Source organism: Podarcis liolepis (genome assembly GCF_965112155.1).
Source record: "Podarcis liolepis genome assembly, chromosome: 7".
Taxonomy (NCBI): Eukaryota; Metazoa; Chordata; class Lepidosauria; order Squamata; family Lacertidae; genus Podarcis; species Podarcis liolepis.
The window spans coordinates 92,471,103-92,490,558 of record NC_139561.1 but is presented as its reverse complement, the minus strand read 5'-3'; the positions used below and the strand labels follow the sequence as shown (position 1 = coordinate 92,490,558).

The 19,456-nt window shown below is 48.8% G+C and overlaps 1 protein-coding gene and 1 long non-coding RNA gene across 2 annotated transcripts in view; both read right to left on the bottom strand.

Moving 5' to 3' along the window:
- The window catches only part of LOC310712949, a 2,318,697-nt gene that overhangs the window by 958,488 nt on the left and 1,340,753 nt on the right, over positions 1-19,456 (bottom strand). The window lies entirely within an intron of this gene.
- ZFP36 (ZFP36 ring finger protein) lies at positions 1,474-12,133 on the bottom strand. Its single transcript, XM_083516311.1, has 2 exons — positions 11,905-12,133; positions 1,474-4,622 (listed from the first exon to the last, which is right to left on the bottom strand). The coding sequence occupies exons 1-2, from the start codon at positions 11,938-11,940 to the stop codon at positions 3,576-3,578; spliced, it is 1,083 nt and encodes a 360-aa protein (XP_083372437.1). The 5' UTR covers positions 11,941-12,133; the 3' UTR covers positions 1,474-3,575.

Below are 19,456 nucleotides of genomic sequence, written 5' to 3'. Positions count from 1 at the left end.
AGGGGTTGGACTAGATGCCCTTTGGGCTCCCATCTTCCAACTCAACAATTCTATGAATAAGAGCTTGCAGAATGCAGGGAGATCCCAGAAGAGATGGGGGCAGGAGCTCCACTCACGAGGACCTCCTCCACGCTGAGGAGTTACTGGTGGATTTTGGAATTCATCCGTGGATTATTGGGAGAAAGGGGAATTTGAATTTGACTCTCCCATCCTGACTCTTTTGTCAACAAGGAAAAACCAAACCTGTTCAGATCTAAATGTGTGTTCTGTTTCCAATAGCAGATGTTTTGTGCTCAGCAAATTATCACCTTTAGGTTTTCCAGAAAGCCGGTTGCTAGCTTGAGCCTCAATCCCAGAGCTGTGGGGCATCACAAGAGCGGAGTGGTGTTGTCGCTGGGCACAGAATTTCAGCATCCTGTGATTTGTTTGTTTTTCAATTGTCCAGACCTCATGGATGCAAACATGGGTTTTATGTGCAACAAGACGAAGTGCAGCGATTGTGAGACAGAGCTTGCTTCGGGGGCCCTGTGTTAAATCCTGGCTTTCCCAGGACCAGCAGAATAAATTATGCAATCAAGCTAATGTATGCAAAGTACTTAGAATCATAGAATCATAGAGTTGGAAGAGACCACAAGGGCCATCGAGTCCAACCCCCTGCCAAGCAGGAAACACCATCAGAGCACTCCTGACATATGGTTGTCAAGCCTCTGCTTAAAGACCTCCAAAGTAGGAGACTCCACCACATTCCTTGGCAGCAAATTCCACTGTCAAACAGCTCTTACTGTCAGGAAGTTCTTCCTAATGTTTAGGTGGAATCTTCTTTCCTGTAGTTTGGATCCATTGCTCCGTGTCCGCTTCTCTGGAGCAGCAGAAAACAACCTTTCTCCCTCCTCTAGGTGACATCCTTTTCTATATTTGAACATGGCTATCATATCACCCCTTAAGCTCCTCTTCTCCAGGCTAAACATGCCCAGCTCCCTTAGCCGTTCCTCATAAGGCATCGTTTCCAGGCCTTGGACCATTTTGGTTGCCCTCCTCTGGACCCGTTCCAGTTTGTCAGTGTCCTTCTTGAACTGTGGTGCCCAGAACTGGACACAGTACTCCAGGTGAGGTCTGACCAGAGCAGAATACAGTGGCACTATTACTTCCCTTGATCTGGATGCTATACTCCTATTGATGAGGCCCAGAATTGCATTGGCTTGATTTGCATAATTCTTCCCTCCTCCCAACCAGAGAATCTAGGTGCCACCCCCAGCAGTTTCTTATATATTCTGGGTTCAAAATCCTAATCAGGCCTAAACTGCCTTGGGTTAGCCGGGCTGGTGTTTCTGCAGATTTCAAAAAATGAATGCTGTCCTTAAACTGGAATGTGCTGCCGAAATATAAGAAATGTATCTTTTCCTCAAGGCGACTCGTCACCTATGTCATGGGTGTGGGTTTGTACTGCAAATAAATAGCCACAAACATCACAGGTCCTTTCGATCTTTGAATTTATTATTATCAATAATAATAATTATTATTAACGGCACCATTATTAGTTGCTTTTTTTTATCTGAAATTCTCACATTGAGAAAAGAAATAGCAAACTTTTTTTTCCCCTAGCGAAGAAAGTAGCAAACTTATTTTTTTTTCCATAAACAATTTAAATTTTAGCACAATGTTCTCTTTTTTCCCATATTTCAAACACGAAAATATATATATATATATATTATTTTGGAATATTACAAAAAAAGATAAATAGTATATAAAATTGTTTGAATAAATAAAGTGTCTATAAATAGTTTACATTTTGGTTTTTTTTTTCCGCTTATCGCAGTATTACAAGGTAAACATTGAGGGCTCATTTTAAATGAAATAAAAATACACACAGACACATACGTTCCCCACAATAATTAGACGCAGGTAGTTAGCATCAACATTTTATATATATAAAAGATTAAGAATTCCACCCCACCCCCTCATGGCTGCTCAGTCCCCGTTTAGCATCTGATCTCCATCCTTTGACGCTCCTAGTGATCAGTGTAAATATGTGTCAAATAACAAGACACACCTAGGTGGCTTTTTTCCACCCTTCCACCAAAAGACAGAAAACCACAGAGTCTCTTCTTTTGCAATCTCAGAAAAATTCAAGGCTCCTCCAACCTCCATGCTAGGGGCCAATGCTATTTTGATTTTTCGTTTAATTTTAAACCCAACTCTCAGCCCCTTGTCGTTTGTGTGCGAGGGGAAGGGGGTTGCCCATTAAGGCAGCGAGGTCCAGGCATTCACAGTATGTTAGAAGCAACCAGAGATATCTATATTTTTAATTTTAAAAAATAAATAAACGAGGAAACCGGCAGAGGAAGCATCGTCACGATTGCACCTCTCCTCTGCCCAATTTCCAACCGCCGTGTCGTCTGTTCCCCCTTCCCAAAGAGGAATTGTAAATCTGCTACATACAAAATTGGGGCGAGGGCGACGAGAAGGGCGGGACTGCTCCATTTCCCCACTGTGGAGATATCTGGGGCAGCTTAGGGTCTGGAGGAGCGATGCTCAACAGGCAAGAGGAATGCCAGCGACTAGATTGACCCATGGAATCCCTTCCAATGTGTCTGTGATCTCCATCTCCACCCAAACCACAGCAAAACCACAGACTGGGGAGGGATGAAGGAATGTTTTTTGGGGGGGGAAGAGATCTCCTAGCTGCCACCCCGTATTAGCAAAATTTCACAGGATGGGGAAAAGAGACACGAGAGAGGTGGACAGTTGGGATAATAAGCCTCGCACTTTCAGCTTTTATCCGCCCGAACATGGCACTTTTGGAGGCAAGGCACTGTTTTCCCCTCTTTCTGTGTAGTTTTAAAAGGTGGAGGCAGAGCTCTGTAAGGGGTCGGCAACTGGCGGCCAGGGAGCCAAACCCGGCCATCGCCAGTCTCTCTCTTTAGTCTCTCTCCAATCATCCTGTTTCGTCCGATTCACGGTTTCCACTGCAGTGGTGGGTCAAATGATTTGGTGGTGGGTTTGTCATGCTAAAAAGGGTGTGCTGGGGGGCAGAGGTCACTAGGATGGGGAAGAGCAAAACCCAGATGAGGAAGCAGGGGGGGGACCTTGCCCCACTGTCAAAGGCTCACTGTGGTCACCTGCCAATCACATCACTAACTACCTGCTGTTCGACGCAAGCGAGATTCTCGGCCCCTGACGTATTGGGTTGGGGGGCTGTGCCCCCTTCGAGCCGGCACAAGGCACTTGTGGGGTAAACACAACAAACCAGAACCAATTTGGGTTGCTGTTCATTTCTCTCTCTCTTTTAAAAGGCGTTTTCCAGGCACATTTGGACGGAGGGGAGACGGGAAGGAGGGTTCCAGCCTCCTCTTTCGCGCTCTCCTCTCCCTCTTCCGTCAGTGAAAAGGACGCGGCGAAACACCAGGAAGTCCTGCGTGCGGCTTGAGGACCCCGGAGCAGCGACAGCTCCGAGGGATCGAGTCCAGAGGGTGGTTCGAACAGGCCCCACAAACCGGGAAGGTCATACGTAACACCTGTGCAGCGACAAATCACTCCCCGCATAAATCCGCAAACCGGCGAAGGTGCCGTGAGGCTCACTCGGAGACGGAGATTCGGTTGAAGATGGGCAGCCGGTTGCTGCTGCCCACGGGCCCGCTGGGGGCGTGGAAGTCAAAGACGGGTGAGTCGGAACCGCTCAGGCTGCTGGAGCTGCTGTAGCAGTCGGGGTCGGAGAGGGAGTTGGAGGAAGGCGTCCGGGGCAGGTTGGCGGAAGCGGCCGCAGAGGTCGGCGTCCCCGGAGCAGCGGAGAAGAGGTCCCGGTGGTGGGTCTGGAGAGGGCCGGACAAGCTGGCTGACTTGCCGCAGCGGCATGAACACCACCCGCCGGAGGCTGGGATGGCCAGAGCTTCCCCCAGCGTGTGGAAGCGAGAGATGGGATCCGAGTTCAGGTGCCCAAATGTCGGGGAGAGGAGGTCGGCCGGGGCCGGAGGCGGCGAGACGGACGGCGCCCGGGCAAAGGAAGCCGGGTCGGGGACGCCGTGCAGAGGGGAAGAGCGTCGGCCGGCCGGCACCCCGGAGTAACTGACGCTCTGGCGCAGGAGCTGCGGCGACGACGAGGACGGCGAGCAGGCCTGGGCCTCCTCGATGGAGTGGATGAAGTGGCAGCGGGAGCCGTAGGGGCACTCGCCGTGGATGTAGAACTTGTGGCACAGCTCCGTCTTGTACTTGGGGTGGCGGCTGACCGTGCGCAGCTCGGCCGCGCCGTGGGCAAACTGGCACTTGGCCCCGTACTTGCACTTGCCCGTCTCGCTGAAGGTGCGGCACAGCTCTGTCTTGTAGCGGGAGGAGAGCGGCGGCGCCGCCAGCGAGGGCAGCTTCAGGGGAGGGAAGCCCGGAGGGGGCGGCGGCAGCGCCTTGCTGCCCTCGATGAGGCTGATGGAGCGGTCGGGCCGCAAAGGCGGGCGGCGGGCGGGCTCGCTGAGGGGGCGCAACTGCTGCTCCGAGCCGGGGCTCCAGTGGCTGCGAAGTGGCCACAGCTGGGAGGAGTCCCCGCTGCTGTAGGGCGTGTCCAGGGAACAGGCGGAGTCGCGGCGCGAGGAGGGCATGTCCTGGTCCTCGTTCAGAGACAGGTTACGCAGGTTCTGTGGGGAGAGAAAGAGAGAGACGTGAGCTTTCGGTTCTGCTGCCTTGTGATTTATTTTTAAGCAGAGAATGGACGGCCCTCTGTCGTGGAGGACTCAGTCGAGATCCCTGCATTGCAGGGGGTTGGAACAGATGACCCCTGGGGGCAGTGGCGTGCGGCCAGCGGGAACTAGGCTAGCCCCCTAAGTGTCCCCTAGAGCAGGTGTCCTGCTAGGCTTCATCAATCTGTCCCGCCACCAGGCTAACAGGACGATTTTTGTGGCTGTTTCCTGCACCCTGGCAGGCAAACAGGGCTTCAGTCCCCCCCAATATTTTGGGACAGTGAGATCTGACTCGGGGCCCCATTGGGTCCTCCCTGACATCAAGAGAGTGGGACGCATGGGGGCGGGACGAACAGAGTGGTGGTCTCCTGTTCCCCTACGAAAAAGCTGACCACACGAACATGAACGCCACCACAACGGCGAGAGCATTGTTAGCACAAAACTGGGAAGAAGATCAAATTCCAACGAAAAGGGACTGGCAAGTGAAGTTGACGGAATACGCAGAGATGGGCAAGCTGACCGGGCAGTTAAGAGACCAAGAGTACCCAAAATTCAACAACAATTGGAGTAAATTTTAAAACATGTATCTGGAAGATTACCGCGGCGATTTAAATTTTTTTGACTGGGCTAGAATGACTCTTGTAAAGATAACTAGTAGAAACAATGGGAAAGATGGTAAATAGAATATTAGATACAATTGGAAAGACATATAATAGAGAATTCTACGGACCCAAGTAAGAGGTGGAAGGAAGTCTGGTGCAAACCAAGGGTTTGAGGAATGCCTGGTTGTCATTTTGGGGCAAGTCTTAATTTTCAAGGGATGGAATGACTCTGATTGAGTTATCAGTTCAGATGACAACCTTGAGCTAGGTTAAGAACTTTGAGGAATTGAAGGAGGAAAGCCACTTGTCTCCAGGGACAGCCCACAATTATACTGGGCTGTTTTGACTGCTTTTTCTTAACAGCAACAGCTCCTGCTCAGAAAAGGCATTTTGGTGCCAGTAATTCGTTCCGATTGTGCAGATAAAATATAACTAATTCTGCAGGATGGGGTATAGGGTGTGTGAAAACAGTCTGGATCAAATGATTCCCAGATGGTAGAGATGGCGAATTCCAAACACTCTGCTTCTTCTGTAGAAGCTCTGTCCCCAAAGGCAGCCTATAAATAAGTTTACAAACACAGGTAGATGCTGGAAGTGTGTTGGAGACCAAAAATCTGGGAGATCGTTGTCTCCAGTCTTGTCCCCCCTGAGATCCTGCCCTAGAAATGCGATACAATCAAGATTTCAAAGGAGGCTCAGCCTCAATCCTTCGCCCCTCTCTCCAAGAACGTCAAAAATTATATCCTAGTAATTGCATTTCTTTCCCACCTTTTCCCTCCCCTGCAAAAAAGGAGAGCTCTAGGGGGCATAGCTGGTTCTCGTTTAATCTCCACAACAGCCTTGCGTGGCAGGTTAGGCTGGGAGGGAGAGTGACCGACTGGCCCATAATCTTCACGACCAAGGGCAGGGATTCGAACCCGGGTCTCCCTAGTTCTACATCACACTGGCTGCCGTGACAAGGCAGCTGGCGGAGGAGAAGGAGGCAGAGGCGCTGAGGAAGGGTGAACAGGTTTCTGAGAGCAGAGCGGGCCTCGCTGCGGAGCAGGAAAAGGTGACGTCAGGCAGTTTCATATAGCCGCGGTGGGCTGGGTCGCAGTTATTTTTAACGCTGGGCCTGCGCCAGTGCTGGAGGGGGAACAGCTGCTCCTCTGACTGCGGAGAGTCAGAAAGATAGGGGAGGAAGGGAGGGTTGTGGGAGCCCAGAAAGCCTTTCACCTACTACAGGCACATTATCACTTTGCTATCGTCTGGGCTAATTAAGGAGGCAGGGAAGCATCTGGCTGCTGGATGAGGCCCAAAGGGGCCCACCGAGTCCAGCAGCCTGTTCTTGCCGTGGCCGAATACCCCAGCAAACCTAGAAATTGGGATAGACTGCCATTGGAGCTGGAGGTTCCACAAGCCTGCGCATCTATAGTCCACCATCCTGCTTTTTGTACCAGATGCCAATATGGGGAAACCCCGTGAGCTCCTGAGCTGAGGGGGCGCAGGCAAGGGCTGCCTCATTCCATAGCAACACAGAATCACAGGGTTGGGTGGGACCCCCAAAGTCATCTAGACCAACCCCCTGCAACGCAGGAACAATTTGTTTCCAGCTCAACCAGCCTCCCAGATTCGCAGGTCGAGGAACAATTCACGGATTCAGTTTACTGGCATTTTGAAGCCACCGGTTTGGATTCGGACCTGCCTTTCCCATTCGGATGGCTTGCATTTTAAATGGAAATCTCTCTCTCTCTCTCTGGGTAAAAAAAATACAAGTTTGAATCAGGTCTGTGGACTTTGGCATTAGTCGGGCCACGCCTCAAAGCATCCCAAAGTCAAAAGCTGCAAAACAGCATTGATAAATAGACTAACAAGGGAAAGCTCCCGTCTTGTAAATGAAGTTGTCGAGTTGGAAGGGACCTCTGAGGGTCATCTAGTCCAACCCCCTGCGTGGAGAACCCGGGTTCCACAGAGTGTGCAATCTCAGCTTAGATGGTTGAGGAGAGACAAGGGAGACAGGATGGACAGGGCACAGCTGAGACGGGTGGCAGTGCAGGTGCGGCCCAGGTAAGGCAGGTGAAGAAAAGATTTGCTAAACAGGAATTGCTCGGCAGATGAGTGGCAGGAGCCTGACAAACAGGAAGAGGAAGTCCTGCCCCCAGGAAGTGGCAAACATCTTTTTTTAAGGTGGGGGAGAGATTGCCAGGTAGCTGGCAATGGAAACACACGTGCAAAGGGAAGGAAGGTCGTCAATGGAAGATCTCTAGCCAGGAAGCAGACTTCGTTGAACCATGAGATCTAGAAACTTGAAACGAATGCCGAGCGACAGAAAGGACGAAGACTCAATTTTTCTTCTGCGTTCCCACATGATTTCACTGTTCCCCACACCTACACTCGAGGGCCCCTTCGACTTCTGGCAAATATCCAGAGTTGCAAATTGGGCGTTATTCGGAATAGTGCGGTGCAATGGTGAGAGTATCTAGGATCAGGAGCTGGGTTCAAATGCCCAATCAGCCGCATGAAGCTCGCTGCTGCCTTTCTAACCTACCTCACAGGATTGTTGTGGGAATTTAAAAGAAGAGAACCATGGACACGACGCCTTGAGATCCTTGGAAGAAAAGGTGGGGTATATAACTGCAATAAATAAATAAGGTAAAATAGAGGGGGCCCTTCCTCATCTTGCACCAACAAACACATACTTCCTGAGTGGCGCTTACAGAAACCCAAGCTGCCCCAGACTTATCTGTGACCGAGAGGCCGGAAAATGTCTTTGCGTCGGAAATCAGGTGTCAAACTAAACTTTCACGTGCTGTCAAAAATAAAAATGGGCCTTCTTCTGGAGGCTAACCGCTGCTTATTTGTTTCTTTATCAAGACTTTCCAAAGCTGCAGGATTTATTAAAACCAATCAAAACAAGAGCAGTGTCCCTGGTGGAAGTCTTTTGCTTTAAAACATTTTTTGGATAAATGAGGAAAAAAATTACACCCTATTGCCCAAAACCTGTAATATGGAAAACTGGACACCATGCCTAGACCCCGCTTTTAAAACGCTGGGGCTAAATTCTCAAAGTGTGTGAGATCACAAAGAAAGAGAGCACTACTGAGCATGTGCTGTGTTCTTTTCCCAGAACTCCACGACCACATATAAACCAGGCTCCACCTATATCTACAATCTGGAGGAGTAGAAACTTTGAAAAACAACTCCCCCCTGTTTTGCCACCTGGCCTGTTAATCTTCACAAATCTGCTCCTTAATCACCCAAGCCATAAGACCCCTTATCAAGATGTGGCAAGAGTCAACACCTATTTCTCAATCTTTCACTGGCATGATCTGTGCCTTTCAGTGAACTGGGGGTGACGCATGCAACTATAATGGGCTGTCGGTTCAGATTCTCTCGAATTCATTTTGAGATATTTGGAGATATTTTGCAAACCGGTCCTCCACGTAGCCCCGCAGCCAACGCAGCTTCTGAGTTTGACAGTTCATCCCAGGATGGGAAAACCTGCCTTCGTTCCTTCCTGCCTGTCGAGAAGGGTGTGGTCTATTTAATTTAGCAGGGGTGTCTGGGGCTGATGGGAATTGTAGTCCTCAAGAAATCTGGCGGGCACCAGCTTGGCAAAGACTCTCTAGACCAGGGAGGCCTCTAATAATAAGCTCTCTTGCTCCAGAAGGCGCTCGTGGCATGCACATTTTAAGGAGGAATATTTGGGGGTCCTGTTTTAAAGAAATTATCTGTTTTGCAGGGTTCGCAGAAGGCTTCAAGAAAATGCAAGCTATTTCCTTGCTCACACATGAGGCTGACATTCGCATGAGGACTGTCAGGTTTTGTGGACGTGGTCTCAAGGCTGCTCCCATTGATGTGGGTCTTGCTTCAGAGGAGTGGGCTGTTGCTTAATGCATTTTCTGCTATGGGACTGAAAACACGTCACCTCCAACTAACTGCGGAAATTTACCTTCACTCAACATCTGCCCGAAGTATTCCACGTAACCCAAAAACTTTAATTCCTCATTTCTCAATCTAGCCAAAGCCTTCTTGGGCTCCCAACTGAACGAACCCTTTATCGGCGGGCTGTAAACTAACTTACTTCATTTACGATTTGCACAGCCTACCGGGAAACAAAATCAGACGTATAGAGGCTTGCATGTTTATTTTAAAAAATTCCTATGTAACTCTCACCGTAAAGTCCCAGGACATGTTACAACAGCAAAACATACATTCAACAAACAAATGATTCAGTTTTTTCTATAGAGGAAACTTTGTCACACCCTCTCAACAAAGATAAATGTTTTGCTTGATTCAATTGTGTTTTTTTCTTGTCCCTCTCCTGAGGAGATCAGGAGAGGGACAAGAAACTGTGCCCAGTTCTGGGCACCACAGTTCAAGAAGGACACTGACAAACTGGAACGTGTCCAGAGGAGGGCAACCAAAATGGTCAAAGGCCTGGAAACGATGCCTTATGAGGAACGGCTAAGGGAGCTGGGCATGTTTAGCCTGGAGAAGAGGAGGTTAAGGGGTGATATGATAGCCATGTTCAAATATATAAAAGGATGTCACATAGAGGAGGGAGAAAGGTTGTTTTCTGCTGCTCCAGAGAAGCGGACACGGAGCAATGGATCCAAACTACAAGAAAGAAGATTCCACCTAAACATTAGGAAGAACTTCCTGACAGTAAGAGCTGTTTGACAGTGAAATTTGCTGCCTGGGAGTGTGGTGGAGTCTCCTACTTTGGAGGTCTTTAAGCAGAGGCTTGACAACCATATGTCAGGAGTGCTCTGATGGTGTTTCCTGCTTGGCAGGGGGTTGGACTCGATGGCCCTTGTGGTCTCTTCCAACTCTAGGATTCTATGATTCTAGGTGGAGAACAAGGTTCCCTCTCCACCCCTATTTTATACTCACAACAACCCTGTAAAGTAGGGCAAGTCATTGGTCCGAAGTCACCCGGGGGATCTGAACCCCAGATCCTAATGGCTGGGACCTAATCTAGCACCAGACTGCATTGGCTCCATTATATACCAAATATTATTTTGTAGAACTCTTCTTACAGATTCTGCACAGAAAATTCAAACTGCCGCAGCGATTCTATGCAGGGCAATGACATAGTTTCATTTCCTCGGTCTTTTGCGGGACTGAAACCCGCGCACCAATCCTGGACTGCTGCAATTTAAGGAAAGGGCTTGTGAAATCTGAAGTCAGAGTGCTTAAACCTGCTTGATTTCACAGCCCCAGCCAAGGAGAAAGAAAAGAAGAAGGAACAGAACTATTGACCTAGAAAAAAGTGCTGTTCCTCCCTCCAGGAAGTAAGCCAGCAAAAAAAAAAATGTTCCTGTCCCCTCCCATTCCCTTCTGAGCCACCCGCCACCCAATTCAATTTGGAGAGAACCGGGTGGGGCAGAATCTAGGAAGGGGGGGCACAAACAACCCCCCTCCAAAACAAAGTAGACAAACAGGCAACACTCTCCCTCTATACAGTTACTTCCATTTCTCAAAAGAAAGGTCTGCTTGAGCCATTTCTCAGATTTGTTTTTTTCCCTCAATAGAAGCAGGATAATCAGAAAGGGAATCCGGCAAAATAACTGGAGCCCCTCGCCAAGATTTTCCAGGTAAGGATGAGAGCTGGCGAGGAGATATTCAGGGTTCAAAATGGGTGTGCTTTGCAGAGTAGAGCCACATTAGAGAGCAGGGGGAAGAAAACTCGGGTTCCCAACAGTTGCCTGGGTTTTAACTCTTTTGCCTGAAAGGTGACACAGAGCTCTGTGTCACTCAAAAGCTTGCGTTGTCATACAAGGAAATCTAGACGCCCAAAAAGAACCATCTCACTTTAAACACACACACACACACACACACACACACACAAAATCTCTCTCTCTTTGACAGAAACACACCACCAGTTGTATGGAAAATGTGTCCCCGGCTGTCTTGCCAGAAGGAGGTCAGGCAGCGGCTGCTGTCAACAAGAAACCGCAGCGCCCCGAAGAAATTTTCCTACCCGAAAGTCAAAAAAGGACACCCGCCTTCCTCCTAGCTCTGAAGTGGCGTCCACTTTAAAAAATAAAAATGACACCCGGTGGGTGGAGGCAGGAAAAATGGCCGGTCCAGCCCGGGATGTAGTTAGGTCTAGCAGTAAAGAACGAGATCATTAAGTTTTACTATCCAGCGACCAACAATCTCAAGAGGAAAAGGTTCCTGTCTGATCCAGGGATCTCTCTCTCTCACACACACAAATATATTTCTAACTTCCAAGGTTACACCAGCCCACAGAGCTGCCAGGAAAATCCCTTCCAACAATCAGTCCCTAGGAGCCAAAATATCCCAGCCAAATCCAGGACTCTTTCCAGCCTCCCGAAACCGTTCCCGGATCTCGGGTCTTTCTGGAAAGTCCAAACCCAATTTGGCGACTCGGTATCGGAGGAACAGGACGGAAAGGAGGGGAGAAAGGGAAGGGGTGGCAGCGGTGAAACATCCGACCTTCCTTTCCGACCTCGGCTGGGAAGGAAAGAGGGCCAAAAGTAGTTGCCAGAAGCTGCGTAAAAAGCCCGGAACCCAAAACGCAATGCAAACCGCGCGCTGAAAGCTTTTCTCTTTCATATAGGGCATCCCCTTCCTTCGTCTGGGAGACAGTCCCTAGCCCCTCCGCGGTTTTTCCGCGCTGCTGCGCGTACCTGGAAGATGGTGTTGACGTCCAAGATGGAGCTCATCGCGCTACGTGGGGCTCTCGGCTGGGGCTCCGGCTGCGCCGCCGCGTAAAGCTACTTGCTGGGCGTCGCGTCTCACGCGGGGAAGCTGAGAGCGCAGCGCCGGGGCTGCGCCTTTTATGAAGCGCTGGCGATGAGCTCATGGGGCGGAGACGCCGCGGCAGCCGGAGCTGGAGGTTGCAGGGAAGGCGGGTGCCCAGAAAGGGGGAGAGGGAGAAGGGAAGAAAGAGAAAGAGGACCGAGGGGGAGCGCGCAGGAAATGGAGAGGACATTTATTCGCCGCTTGTTCTTGCCAGGGCAACCTACAGAAACAAACGGACCCAAGCCACATTTTTATGGTTTCCCAAACTTGGGTCTCACCAGATGTTTTTGGAAAGCAGTGCTAGCTTGCTTTCTTTTTTATAATTTTTATTAGTTTTTTTTAACATATCATTTTCAACAGTAATTAAACATACTTTTACATCTTATTCAAATTTTTGACGTCCATCAATCCTGTCTGAAAATTTTCCAGTCTAATCTCTCAGTATGCATTTCTTATCTTCCCGATTACATTTCAAACTCATAACCAATATCTCTATCTTTTCCTACTTTGTAACACTTTGTATATTTCTCCCTACAAAACTTCTTGTAGTCCTACTAGCGTAATTTGTTGATTACAGTTGCTCTTCAAGTAATTCATATACTTCTTCCAATTTTCTGTCAATCTCTGGTCCTGCAGGTTTCGAATCCTTCCTGTCATTTTGTCCAATTCTGCATAGTCCATTAATTTTGTCAGCCATTCTTCTTTTGTTGGAATTTCTTCTTGTTTCCATTTTTGGGCTAACAATACTCTTGCCGCAGTTGTTGCATATAAAAACAATTTAACATCTTGCCTATTAATGTCCTGACCTATAATACCAAGTAAAAATGCTTCTGTTTTTTTTTTAAATGTACGTATATTTCAACATCTCTTTCATCTCATTATATATCATTTCCCAGAAGTTCTTTACTTTTTTACATTTCCACCACATATGATACAATGTTCCTTCTTTTTCTTTACATTTCCAACTTTTATTATTTGTCTTATACATTTTAGCTAATTTCACTGATGTAATATACCATCTATACATCGTTTTCATCATATTCTCTTTCAAAGCATTACAAGCTTGGCAGTGGGTTGGACTCGATGGCCCTTGTGGTCTCTTCCAACTCTATGATTCTATGATTCTAAGCTGTAAATTTTATCCTTTCATTCCACAACCTTTCTCATTCTTCAAGGAAAGCATGTGCTAACCATCAGCCTTAACCACTGGTCTTGCTAGCTAGGGATGGTGGGAGTTGTAGTCTAACAACAGCTGGGGACGCAAATTTGGGAAACACTGTTCTAGGTCATAGAAGTTTAGAGTTGGAAGGCATCGAGTCCAACTCCCTTCTGCAACGCAGGAATCGCCACTAAAGCGTCCTCTTTGACATATGGCCGCTTTCAGATTGTTGGTTTTTTTTAAAAAAATAATATTTATTATTTTTCCAAAAACTTAAACACTAAAAAGACAATACAATACAACACATCAAATTAACAAAACAAAACAAAAACAATAAAATAAATCAAACAATTTCATTCTCCCATCTTTCATTCACTTATTTCCACGACCTCCTCACACCTCCCTTTTTGTATTCCACTTCTATTAATTATTTCAGCAATTCCTTTCCATCTTCCTCTGTTTTCTATCCTATAATTATCTTAACTCATTCTAACCTTATTTTTCCTTTAATGCTCTGTTAACCTATCTGCACTTAATTCCTTATAACATTTCTACTAAAGCCATATAACTTCATTCCAACATTTTTCTAACATTCATTAATTTTACAGTATTTCTGTAGATAATCTTTAAATTTTTTTCCAATCTTCTTCCACCGACTCTTCTCCCTGATCTCGGATTCTGCCAGTCATTTCCGCCAGTTCCATATAGTCCATCAACTTCATCTGCCCGCTTTCAGATTGTTTCCCAATCTTGTTTTTAATGTGGTAACCCGGCCTGGGTGCCTTCGGGCGAAGGTCGGGGGATAACAAGATTTTATTTATCTATCTTATCTATTGCCGTTCTTTAGCGCCCTTTATCCGAGGGTCACAGGGTTGCTTGCAATAGAAAGAAACAAAAATGTGCCATGTAGTAACAAAGAAAACAATAACACCCCCCCCCAGCTTAAAAGGCCATATGTGGGGCTACCTTTGAAGGCGACCTGGAAACTACAATTAATCCAGAATGCGGCAGCTAGACTGGGGACTGGGAGCGGCCGCCAATACCACATAACATCGGTCCTGAGAGATCTGCATTGGCTCCCAGTACATTTCTGAGCACAATTCAAAGTGTTGGTGCTGACCTTTAAAGCCCTGAATGGCCCAGTAGACCTGAAGGAGCGTCTCCACCCCCATCGTTCTGCCCGGACACCGGGGTCCAGCTCCAAGGGCCTTCTAGCAGTTCCCTCCCTGCAAGAAGCCAAGTTACAGGGAACCAGGCAGAGGGCCTTCTCGGTGGTGGCGCCCGCCCTGTGGAACGCCCTCCCACCAGATGTCAAAGAGAAAAATAACTACCAGATTTTTAGAAGACCTCTGAAGGCAGCCCTGTTTAGGGGAGCTTTTAATGTTTAACAGACCACTGTATTTTAATACTTTGTTGGAAGCCGCCCAGAGTGGCTGGGGAAACCCAGCCAGATGGGCGGGGTATAAATAAATTATTATTATTATTATTATTATTATTATTATTATTATTATTATGAATTAGCCAAAGGCTAATGATAATGATAATGATAAATAAAGATTAATACATTAATCCCACATGCCTACATTAAAAGCGAGGCGAAACAATGCGTTAGAACAGCGGTCAGCAAACTAAGGGCTGCGGGCCAAATCAGGCCCAGTGGCCTTCAGGATCTGGCCCGCGGACTGTCTGTGGATCGGCGTGAGGATTCTGTTCATTTGGACTGAGCCATTTTCCCCCCTGCGCCATTCCATTCTCACCCCTCCCTCTCACACACCGCGGCGGCGCCTCCTCCCTCCCTCCCTCCCTCCCTCCTCCTGGCTTTTCCCCGCCCTGCCTAGAGGAGGAAGGGGGCTGGGCTGAGCTGGCTGAGCCCCATTTTAAGCAGCCCCTCTCTGGAGCCAGCCCTTTTGCGCCACTCATTTTCCCTCCGCCGCTGCCACCCTGGTGCTCCTGTGGACCAGAGAGCGGAGCGGACGAGCTTGCCCTGCCTACCCACGAGAAGCAGCGGCGGCGGCCCCTGGGAAGGTAATCGCAGCAGCTGGGGTTGGGGGGTGGGGAGGAGGACTACCTACTTGGCCCCCCTTGCCTCTTCTTCCAGCTCAGTGCCGCTTCTGTAGCCCGCCACAAGGTCTGGGGGTCAGCTAAAATTTTTTGCCAATTCCTGCATTAGAAACATCACCCCCAAGGCCACAGGTGGCTAAAAGCCAAAAGGCCTGGTTCGAGAGGGGTGTTTTTGCCCGGGCTCCCCCCACTGCAAGGCCACCTCTTCTCTTGGGAAAGTTCAGCCTGAGTCGTGGCAGTGCTGCGCCATCTCGTTTTTCTGCCAGCACAGGCTGGCAGCAGCTGGGCAGGGGTTTGGGTGAGGGGTGTGTGTGTGCTCCAGAGAGACGTAAGAAGAGGCTGTTTGGTCAGATAAAAGGGGGGTCCATTTGGGCCAGCGTTCTATTCCTGTAAACCTAGGAATCAAGATAGACTGCCTCTGGACCAGGAGGTTCCATAAGGGTGTAAGAAGAGCCTGGCTGCTGAATCACCTTTTTTGTAGGTGTGCAATGTGGCAGACGTGGTCCCCCCCCCCATTTTATCCTCACAACAGCCCTGTTGGGTAGGCTAGGCAGAGAAACTTTGGCGTGGCTCAAGGGCACCCAGTGAGATTCACGGTCACCTCCAGACAACCTGTTTGTTGAGCATTTATCACCCTACACTCCCTGGCGGATTTCCCCATCACTTTCCTTACAGCAAACAGTCCAGTTTTGTGGGAGAAGCAGGTTCATTGCGCAAGAGCTCCAGATCCGCTTTGACTGTGCAGCCTGACTTTTCTGGAGGGCGACTGAATCCCACAAAAAAAGCAGCGGCTGTCTGGGAGCCTCTCCCCTCTCTTACCCGTGGCTTAAGCTTGATTGTGAAAAACCTCCAGGTGGTTTGCGTTGAGAATGAAGCAAGGAAATTAGTTTCCAAAACAGTTAAAAGCAACCCTTTAAAATGTTTTCCCCAATTTAAAGTCAGCAACAAACTTAAAAGGCAGCTTAAGGCACAAACTAACGTTCTACATATCTAGGCTTGCCATTCGCTGGGAAAATTCCTGACGTGTCCTGGTTTTCGGGTGTGGAAATGGTGTCAGGGGGGAATTTTGCCGAATCTGCAAAATGTCAGAGAAAACCCGGATGCATGACAACGCGATGGAAGAAGCGGCGGAAACAGCTCCAAAGGCTTAAAATCATGATTTATCCAGTAATCTGGTTTTTATTTGAATGATGATTTCGTTTTTTGAACGTTGTAAAGTGTTGCTGTTGTCCATCATTTTATTGTTTTGTTTGCAAACTACTTTTGACCATATATTTTTTGAGTAATGCATCTCCCTCAAAATTCCTCCGGGGCAAATAGGGACGTCCTGTTTCGTAATAATGTTAATAATAATTTTATTATTCATAGCCTGCCCTGCCTGTCCATCTGACTGGGTTGTCCCAGCAACTCTGGGTGGCTTCCGACATATAAAAACATAACAAAACATTCACACTTGGAGAGTCTGGTAATGCAGTCGAGCTATGTATAGATATTACGGAATAATAAACAAACAATATGCAGTGGTACCTCGGGTTACAGACGCTTCAGGTTACAGCGCTCATCTCGCTTTACTGGCCAAAGGAGCCGGTGTACAACTTCTGGGTCATGTGGCAAGCATGACTAAGCTGCTTCTAGTAAACCAGAGCAGCGCATGGAAATGCCATTTACCTTCCCGCCGGAGCGGTACCTATTTATCTACTTGCACTTTGACGCGCTTTCGAACTGCTAGGTGGGCAGGAGCAGGGACCGAGCAATGGGAGCTCACCACGTCGCGGGGATTCAAACCGCAGACCTTCTGATCGACAAGCCCTAGGCTCTGTGGTTTAACCCACAGCGCCACCCGCATCTTGGCAGCACTTAAATAGCAAAGGGCAGGGGGGGCGGCTGCACTATAGATATTGGCGCTGACCCCTCCTCTAATTATAGTGACTGAGCTGGGTCCCCCACCTCACACAGAAGAGGGAGTTTTATTTCATGATGACATCTGTCATTCCCGTCTGGGCAAATCCCAGGACCTTCCTACAGAGGGAGCAACTTCTTCCTGGCCTGTGCAGAAATCCCAGAAGGAATTCTGCCCTGGTTCAGTGTCTTTGGGTACCTCCAGACCGACAAGTATTTTGTGGGATAGATTCAAGTACATCCCAACACTTTAGGTTTGCACAACTGACATGGATGCGAGGACTCTATTGCCCAAATGCAATGGTTCTCGGGGTTTTTTCCTCCGGGCCACATTTTCGGAATGAACAATTCCTCACGCCACACTGAATTCTTTGTATTGATAAATGCATTGAAAAACAAAAAGACGCCACTCCCAGCACTGCTTGATTTATAACATAAAACATAACTGCTTTCCAATATTATCACAGGACGGCCAGAAAGATCACACCCAAAATATAATATTGTTTGTCCTCGAATCTTCCTGCCATACTTTCCTGCCACATCAAACGGGCACACCACAACTTTTGAGAACCACTGCCCTATGCAACAACTCCTGGGCAGACCTATTGTTTAAGGGAGTTTGTTGGGGGAGGGGAATAGTTATTATTATTATTTTTTTGTACTTTCTGACAGTAAAGGTAAAGGACCCCTGAACAGTTAAGTCCAGTCAAAGGTGACTCTGGGGTTGCAGCGCTCATCTCGCTTTCGGGCCAAGGGAGCCGGATTTTGCCCATGGACGGGTTTCCGGGTCATGTGGCCAGCAGGACTGAACTGCTTCTGGCGCAACAGGACACCGTGATGGAAACCAGAGTGCACAGAAATGCTGTTCACCTTCCCGCCACAGTGGTACCTATTTATCTACTTGCACTGGTGTGCTGCTAGGTTGGCAGGATCAGGGACTGAGAAACGGGAGCTCACCCCGTCGCGGGGATTCGAACCACCAACCTTTCGATCGGCAAGCCCAAGCGGCTCAGTGGTTTAGACAACAGCAACACCCCCTTTACCTTTTTCTGGCAGTAAGAGCAGTTTGGCAGTAGAACAGCCTCCCTTGGGAGGTGGTGGACTCTCCTTCCATTGAGGTTTCTAAGCAGAGGATGGACGGCTATCTGTCATGGATGCTTGAAATGAGATTCCTGCATTGCAGCGGGTTGATGTCCCTTGGGGTCCCTTCCAACCCTACAATACTACAATTCTATAATTCCATGCAAGTCCCCAAGGCAACTACGACTTCCACACTTCTCCGCAGGCAAATAATTCTCCCGTTTTCAACGCTTGACCTCCAGGGACCAGGGCTGCTCTCTCGCACCAAGTGACGCAGAGGAGGAAGCGATTTGCCGGCCGACCCGTCCTCCCCATGGGCTAATTGTTTTGAGTTGCGCAATACGGGGACGTCTAAGCCCAGGCCAGCCACTCCGAGCCCTCCCTGGGTTTCCCCCGCAAGGGGTGAGCTGGTAGCCGCACATTTCTGTGAAATGGGCATACAGTATTGGATTTTCCCCAGAAAGGATAAATGTGTGAAACGTTTTCTTGCACCCAGGCCACAATCAATGCCTTCCTGGAAGCACCCAAAGTGTCTGGAAAAGCGCTTAAAGGTAAAGGTACCCTTGACCATTAGGTCCAGTCGTGGACGACTCTGGGGTTGTGGCACTCATCTCGCTCTATGGGCCGAGGGAGCAGGTGTTTGACCGCAGACAGCTTCCGGGTCATGTGGCAAGCATGACTAAGCCGCTTCTGGCGAACCAGAGCAGTGCATGGAAACACCGTTTACCTTCCCGCCGGAGTGGTACCTATTTATCTACTTGCACTTTGACGTGCTTTCAAACTGCTAGGTTGGCAGGAGCTGGGACCGAGTAACGGGAGCTCACCCCACCGCAGGGATTTGAACCACTGACCTTCTGATCGGCAAGCCCTAGGCTCTGTGGTTTAGACCACAGCACCACCCGTGTCCCCAGAAAAGCGCTTAAAGGGGTGCAAAAGGAAGCAGTGTCTCTCTCTGTGTGTTTAACCTGTGCTGCAACGCACAGAAGGGCCCTGATTGGCTGAACTGCTGCCACATCACAGAGGATCGAGTGACAGAGTTTCTGCTGCTGGTGGTTTTACCGCTGCCTTCGTTTCCCAATCACGAGAGGAGGCCTAGCGGGAAGGAGGAGGCGGAAAAAGCTGAGCAAAGCTGTTTTGGCGTCTCTGCAACCAAGAAGTCACCGAGGCCAAAGGACAAGCCTCCTGGCCTAACAGCCAATGAGCCTCATTTTCTTTGTTATACAGTCTGAGGTGCAAGG